The sequence below is a fragment of the Schistocerca gregaria genome, chromosome 11 (genome assembly GCF_023897955.1).
Source record: "Schistocerca gregaria isolate iqSchGreg1 chromosome 11, iqSchGreg1.2, whole genome shotgun sequence".
NCBI lineage: Eukaryota > Metazoa > Arthropoda > Insecta > Orthoptera > Acrididae > Schistocerca > Schistocerca gregaria.
This window is the reverse complement of record NC_064930.1, coordinates 112142873-112151474: the sequence shown is the minus strand read 5'-3', so window position 1 is coordinate 112151474 and position 8602 is coordinate 112142873. Positions and strand designations below refer to the sequence as shown.

The following is an 8602-nucleotide window of genomic DNA, read 5'->3' as shown; positions in this document are numbered from 1 at the left end:
ATTTTGGCCAAATCTAGCTCGAAATATCCTCAATCATACAAGATTACGGGAGTGTAAAAAATGGTATTCAAATGTTTGCCTACGTTTGAAAAGAAAGATTTGTACACCACATCTGTCACCCTGTGACTGAGTAAGCATGGAAAACACTAATTATTACTGTAACTGAATTGTCCATTAGATCACAATACCATCATCCGATCCGAACTGGCCTTGCAGGCCCAGGCTTAATGTAGTACCAACTGGCTGCCTCAATTGGCCCCACTAGGGTCGAGTGCACCCCCTTCGCCAACAGCAGTAGGTAGACTCAACAAAATAGTCACTACACAAATAGCAGCTGAAGTGAAAAAGAACAAGACCTAGGTTACAAGTTACAAATAAAGAAGCTACAAACAAACCCAAATCGTTTTTCCAGTTTGTAATTCTATCCGAGACATTACATAACAAGTGCCATATTTTGACACTGCAGATACGGACACCAGCACAAGCACGCTGACATGGGTGCAACTGCATTACTCAAGCCCTTTAGTTGCTGCGTTTTTTTTTTTCCTTCTTCTTCGACAGTGGCAATGGTACTTATGACACTTTAATTGGAACAGCTTACTTTATTATGCATAAATGCTGGCGAAAGCAGTTACTCCACCAGACATTTTAAGGGTGACACACTTTGATGAACCCAGATACGTGTTGCATGAAGCAGACTTCAAACTGGTTAAAGATGTGGACTTGCAGAATTATATGTTGAATTGCCTCAGTATTACAAAGCCATTTAATTATATTTGTTCAACTGGAATAAATGTGTGACACCAAATATCAATTCATGCTAAACCTAATCGTCTTGGGTGTATCTAAGGCAATTAGATGATATTCGAGGGATGGCAGCAAATGAAGCAGACATTCTGCGAAATATTTTATTACAAAGATTCCTGTGATACAACAGGAAAAAACAGAAATAAATTACACATTTATTGTAACATTTAAGAGGTACAGAAGTAGAGAGCTTAGTTATGTCAGATTTAGTACATCCTGAACAGCTCTCTAGTGGACGAGGTAGCAGTGTCCGCAGGTGTAATGTCTTCATTGTCCTTCACCTTCTTGCTCGCTCCGGCGAGCAACAGAGCCCTTACTGCTTCTACCTGCTTCGTGGCAGCAGCCCAGTGCAGCGGCGTTTTCCCCCAACGGTCCCGAACATCTACTTGTGCCGACGACGTCAGCAGCACCCACATCGCTTTCAAGTTACCCCGGTACACGGCCGCGTGCAGAGGCGTCTGCAGACTCTAGTCCTTCGCATCGATGTCAGCGCCCGCACTCAGCAGACACTTGACTGTCTCCGGATTCGCGTCCATCGCTGCCAGGTGCAGGGCGGTGCACCCAGTGCCGTCCCTCGCGTCGACGGGTGCTCCTGCAGCCAGCAGCCGCCGCAGTTCACCCACGTCACCAGTTCTGGCTGCCACTGCCAGCCACTCGCTCAAGTCCTCTGTCTGCTCCACAGATGAAGTCCTGCAAAGTACCCTGTAGTTAGCACAATTCTGTACTGACAGTGACGTCGCACGTGTAACACTCAAAACTCGCACACGTGGCTACCTTCGTTTGGAATGAAAGCATCGTATAGTTAAAATTGTGTTGGAAAATGCTCAGGGAAGTGCAGTAGCATATTAAGATTACAAAAATGTTGGTACTTTTGAGTTAACTTTGGGATAAACAATAAAACAGATAAAAAATAGTTAATATTCTACTAGAGTCATGTTTCTTATAAAAAAGAATGTTTCGTTCATATGAAAATTCAACATGAAATGTTAGTCACATGCCTGGTTGAGAATCTTTACAACTGTTGTGCAACCATCTTTACCATTCAAAATATGGCAGAAAATTCGATAACAGAAAATTACATTTTGACTTGGGGTAGAAATAAAACACAGACAGCATATATACACCCCAGGACAACCACGAAATCCAGGAAAAACGTGGGAATTTTTTTTTAAATTCCAGGAATATTTCATTGTTTTAGTTTTTAGTTATATTTTTGTGATTTTGACTGTTAAAAACCGACACTTTAATAATGAATTTTACTTTAGCTTGCTACCGCAGAATAATACCGCAGCAATAAAACAAATGAGAAAGTAACACCAAAATAAAACTTTAGTTTCAAAGAAATGTGCAATTTACAACAATAAGACACAGTGCAAATCCAAACATCTACTGACAGCACAATGTGTCAAAGGCTTTAGGATGAAGACCTCACAGTATTTCGTAACAACATGCTGCTTTCGATGAGTGTGATTTCGTAACACTCAATACTTCTAGCAGGTCGAGAAAAAAATATTGTTAATGGTGGTTTCAGAAGCATTATTGGTACTTGCAAAATAAATTTTCTTTTACACAAGATCAATTATGCTACATTTGACAATGTGGAATGAATTTCTGAAATTACAAAAGGTTTGATACTCATTCATAACCTAACATTCTAAGGTTCAGCGACCTGAAAAAATTTCAGTCCCAGAAGACCAGTCATTTATGCCATTATTTAAAATTTTACTGACACATCAGTGTTTGATATATCTTAAAGAAACTAGAAATAGTGATAGTAATCCATTTGCCTCTGGAAACCCAACACCCCCAAGAAGAGAAAATTGAAACTGTAATGTCACACAAAATACCATAAGAACTTACTATGAATTCTTGAACTGGAAATTTATATTCATAAGGAAACCCCCACATGAAATTCTAAATGAACACACATATTTTGAAGATAAATGCTACCTAGAAAACTTTACTGAAATGACAGAACATGAAAAGACAGTGAAATGGTAAACAAAACTTACATGGAACATAGATTAAGTTTAAAAGCAACTAAGATCACCAATAGGTAACATCTCTGGTAAGCTGTATAATCTTTGCAGACATATAGCATTCAGAATAAAGAACTGTCAAACTGAACTGTCAAAATATCTGCCAAAAACTTATTTTTACATTTCAATAACTACAAGAACTATTATACTTACCGAGACATGACAGAAGAGCTTTACTACAGATGCAATATGATCGTTACTTCCAACTATACTGAAGTACCAGTGCAAATGTAAAACAGCCACAATTTATGCACAGCTAATTTTACTAATGTTATTTCACAAGTTACTTGATAATGGCAATAAACAAACAGGCATGTAATTTAAAATATTAAAAAACCTACCACCTTATTGCAGCTGGTTTGCAGCATTCATTTCTATAATGTCTTATACCGACATATGCAATGCTATGGACCCAACAGAGCATAAAATGTTTTAATTCTCTCATAGTTTATGAATTTTGCAATGCAAGAGTCAAAAAGCTCGACGGAACATGCATTCAGCCAAGTAACCCACGAAATGTTTAGTAAACAGCACTGAATTTTTTTAATACTCCTTGTCAGAAATATTCAGCTGCTGCAATTTAAACTGTGCTCTTAGGATCCTTGAGAAGGAGAGAGGATGGGGGAAGGGGAGGGAGGGGACCCTGCAAAAACATTTTTCCACAACCAATGTGAAAATTTAACTTTTCTTGTATCTATACTGTATGTATATTAACTTAAACCACCAAGTTTCCCTATTTGTGTTTGTGTTATTAGCAGTATTTTTCCTATTGGCTGATGACACACTGTGTCCTACGCTCTGAATATCTGCTACTGTTGGCTGGCGAGATCACTTGGCATAAGCTATTATTGGCTGACAAAAGCACACTGCAATCTTAATTTTAATGTTGTATTTGGTGGAATCCATATTTGCACTTTTGTAATATGAAATTATGCAGTGAATATTTTGCCACACATCAAAGATCTTTACAAAATGCATTGTTTTTTCTGCGTTTTGTTTCCTAAAGTGCCTGAATGTTCTATGTAGGTGTATAAAACCTTTACCAGTCAAAGGCTTGATAAGTTTTAAAAATGTATTTTACCTGTGGTAAAGTGTATTTTAACTAGGAAATTCAAGAATTTTTTTTCTCATGCATGTATACACTCTTATATAAGTTAAGATGTAACAAAGCACAGATTTTCGGCATGAGGAGTTGTGTCTGCTCAAGCTCTTGCTCATAAGCACAGCATTTGCAGGAGGAAGATGTGTGCTCATTGTGTGGCCACGATTACACTGGAGAAGTGTCAACTGTGAAATAGGAGAGGGTTAATTTTCCAAGCAGTGCCACAAAACCAAACTGGGAGGGGGGGGGGGGGGGGGGGGGGCTAGATTCACACCAACTGAATTGGTGTGTGTATGCCAGCACAATTAGCTACCAGGTGCCATTGTTGGCTTCTAACTGCCTTTGACATAGGAGGTTGGTACGAAAAACATTGTGTTGCCAATGGCAAAAATAATTTAAAAAAGTACTGTGACTGACTTTGATCCAATTAGCACTTTTAAGCTGTACTAAAACAAAAAATAATCTTATTTCTATAGTCAAGATTTTTGGCTTAAAAATATTGGAACGAAAATATTTTTTCCAGGTTATTGAAACTTGTCACAAGTTGAAATAGTATTCCAGTACAGAGTCAATCACACATCTGATGATGCAAAACAGCTGCACTAGTTACGGCACAATTTTTTGCTGACGTGGCAACCACTGTCTCCCAATATTTCTGTACTTTCATTTTCAGTTTTATCTGTAACTTAGTGGATGATGGAAAAAACTTCTAAATATCCATATTTTGCTAAAGCAGTTTAAGACAAAAGTCAATTAAGCATTATCAGTTACAAATGTAAAAAAGTACAGGATTCCACAAATTACCGAGGAGGACCATATAATGGGAAGACATGTGAAAATCATTACAGAACACTTTGTTTCAGAGTCGGGATTTCCATCTACAAAATTTGAAACTCAATTATTAGCTATAATTTCACCTGGGCGAGGAAAAAAACCAAATGGAATGCAAACATGTTCGAAAAGAGTTTCTCCAGAGAAGAATTTCTATCATAAAATGCCATGCTGTCAATGAGAATTTCATAAAACACACCTGACAATTTTATGCTGTTTTCTGTTTCGTGAAGAAATTCTTATTTTCTCTGTTCAAAATTATTAATTTTTTCTTATTTATGTTTCACATTGATATTGATACAGTTAAGAACTATTTTGAAAACCTTGAAAAGACTCTACAAGGGATCAGCCTAACATCCTAAATTACGATGAAACCAATCTGTCAGATAAACGGGATGGAAAAGTGTGTATTCTCAAATGAGGAACAAAGTATCTGGAGAGAATAATGAACTCTTCTAAATCAGCAATGAGTGCTATGTTTGCCGATGCAATAAATGGCGAACTCCTGCCTGCATGTGTCGTTTACAAATCTGAACATATGTGGGATACTTTGACACAAGGAGGGCCTAAGGGAACAGATGTAACAGATCTAAGTCTGGGTAGTTCGATGAAGTCACGTTCAAAGACTGGCTCCAGACTACTGTGATACCTTGGGACAGCCAATAAGGAGTTAAAGCAGTGCTGGGCGACAATCTGTCTTCCCATTTTACATCAGAGGTGCTGAAAATGGGGAAGGAGCACAAAACTAAATTCATCTGTCTCCATCCAAATCCCTCACATTAGCTACAACGTCTAGATGTGGCATTTTAAGACCCTTCAAATGGCATGTAGAGCAGCATTGTCAAAATGGCAGCAGAAAGCAGATAGACCAAATTCAATTCCGAAGGACAATTTTCCTGCTCTTGTTTGAGAGATGATGGAGACCATCCAACGTAATGCAGCTGCTAGCTTGAAGTCTGGATTCTGAGTTTGTGCAATTTCTCTGTGAGCCACAGAAAGTCCTTAATAAACTACCATCATCACAGTCTGGTATGGTAGAGTCTCCAGAACCTCAGCCCACACCCACAGTAATGGGAGAAGCAGTCATAAAAGTGTTCCAGGGCACGAGATATGAAAAATCGCCAACAGCAAAGAAAGGGGAAAAGACAGGAAAGTGTGTTGCCAGTAGTGAAGGCAGAACATCTCTGACAATTGAAGGAATCTTTCATCATGTGTTAATCGAGAAATGAAGAAATAGAAACAGTGAAAACAATAGGTTAAAAACAGTCAGTGTTCCAGGATTCCATTGACTGTGATGAAGACAGACAGTATTCCACTAAAGATTCGTTGGATGAATGGGTTAAAGAGGAAGGTAACAATGGTGACAAGTTTGATGATCCTAAAGCAAGATATTTGCTTTTAGTGGCGTTTACAATAGGGGATTCTGGTTCTGATGTCTATAAGCTGCTTCTAGTCCAAGCGGTAAATCGATGTAACTGCACAGTTGTGGGTTGTGCTGTGATATGTTAACATGTGTGTGTGTCTCTCGTCACGGAAATCTAACCGCATAATACTGCGCAACAATAGCGATTTTTGTTTTTGTGTTAAATTGGGTGAAAATGAGACAACTTACAGTAAGTTTCAGAAGGATTTTGGAGAGGAGCTTATGTCAAGAGCTCAAGTTTTTAGTTGGCATAAAATGTTTAGTGAAGGCAGAACGAATGTTGAAGATTAAGTGGACGACCATCAACCTCCAATTCCATGGGAATTGTTCATAAAGAGTGGGTGCCTCCTGGACAAACAGTTACCCAATATTACTACAAAGAAAAAGGAGTTCTTAGTGTCCGTGCCAACACTGCTGATAATTGGATTCTGCATTACCTTCTCCCACCACTACGCAATGTATCTACTATACCTCCATGTCTCAGTCATTTTTGCATACTGACTGTCTTAGTGCTTGAAACTTCCTGGCAGATTACAACTGTGTTCCACACAGACTCTAAACCAGAACCTTTGACTTTTGTGGACAAATGCTTCATGAACAGACATCTAGGTACAACCTCATGACTTTACATCCACCGGTACTACTTCTACCTTATAAGCTTCACAGAAGTTCTCACACATACCTTGCCATACTAGAGCTCCTGCAAGAAAGGATATTGCCGATACAGGGCTTAGTCACAAACTGGCAGTTTCTACCACAATGAATTTTCACTCTGGAGTGGTGCGTGCACCAACTTTAAACTTCAACAACTGATAAAGATGTGAGACCAGGTCACAAGTAGTGCCTCAATTTCTCCTTCGGAAAGAGCAACTGTGCACGAGAGGCAAAGATTCCAGGTCTGACTGATTGTCTGCCGTACAGCTTTAAGCTGCTAGGAAGTTTCAAATCAGCACACCCTATTGTGAAGAGTGGAAACTTATTCTGGTCAATATTGCTTTATGCACTTTATGCTGCTCTTAAAGTGAATGCAATAGATGTATAATTGAGTGTAATAAAATGACAGTTAAAACAAATTACCAACATATTATGTTAGCTCACAATATAGCAGAGGTAGTGCCTTTATTTCGTGGATCATTCCCACATTTTGAAGAACAAAAGTGTAACAATATGAACGAAAGAATCACTAACGTATTTGGGTCGTCGTCGTCCAATCATTAAATGATGTGTCCTCTTCGAGTCATGGATTCAGGTAGGCTTATTCTCCAAGTGGGACGGTCTTTGGCAGTTCTCTGCCAGGTGTTACCAGAGATCATCTTGATGTCTTTGTCCCATCTGTCTGGTGGTCTTCCTCTAGACCTCCAGTACTCTCTCAGACTCCACTCCAGTAGTAACTTCGTCCATCTGTTGTCTTTTCTTGCGACGTGACCAGCACACTGCCATTTCAAGGAACTTATTGTCTCTAAGATGTCGTTAACCTTCATCACAGACTGGATGCCATCTTGCCCTTTTCTTATCCTTTCTTGTATAGACCAGCACTGATCTCTCCATGGCTCTCTGTGCTATCCTAAGTTTCCATTTTGTAAACGAGTTCAGTGTCCGTGCCTCGCAGCCATAGGTCGTCAAAGGAAGAATGCACTGATCAAATACTCCTGTGTCGATAGATTTCTGGCCTTATGTCTCCCTTCATATTTGTAATCTGGCCAAGGTAGACATATTAACTGACCTCTTCTAATAGACTCTCCTTGACTTTCACATCTCCAGCTGGGACCCCATTTGTTGGACATTAGGTAAAGCACATAAATTGCAAGTGTTACGAAAAGGTGCCGAGTGTTCGGTGTCACTGAGGGTGACCAAGAAGTAGGGAGATCACACTTGGGCCAATGACCAACTGAATGCATTCTAAATAAACCATCCCAACATTTGTCTCAAGTGGTTAATGAAAATGACCAGATGGGGATAGGAGTCTAGTGCCGCAAAAGCCCTCTCGCTCCCTCACAGTCAATTTTAAAGGTAACAGATAACACCTGACCACTGTTGAACACACACGGTGGGTGCTATTTGTGAAAGCTCTGAATGACCCTGCGGATTGAATGGTAGTGCCTTCCTGCTATACGGAGTCCTCTGACAGTAGATCCAAAGCTACTTGCCATCTCAGCTAGAGAGGACTGAAACACACTGTATTCAATGAAGTGATTAATTAATGGTACCATGTCTACATCTACATCTACATCTACATCCATACTCCGCAAGCCACCCGACGGTGTGTGGCGGAGGGTACCTTGAGTACCTCTAACGGTTCTCCCTTCTATTCCAATCTCTTATTGTTCGTGGAAAGAAGGATTGTTGGTATGCTTCTGTGTGGGCTCTTATCTCTCTGATTTTATCCTCATGGTCTCTTCG

The 8602-nt window shown here is 39.5% G+C and overlaps 1 protein-coding gene across 1 annotated transcript in view; it reads right to left on the bottom strand.

The window, feature by feature from the left end:
• Window positions 1-874: 874 nt before the first annotated feature.
• Window positions 875-8602, bottom strand: part of LOC126295149 (speckle-type POZ protein-like) — a 33023-nt gene continuing 25295 nt past the window's right edge. The window contains exon 3 of the mRNA XM_049987438.1: window positions 875-1497. Coding sequence (XP_049843395.1) covers window positions 1275-1497 — 223 coding nt within the window. The 3' untranslated portion in view covers window positions 875-1274. The remainder of the gene's footprint in view (window positions 1498-8602) is intronic.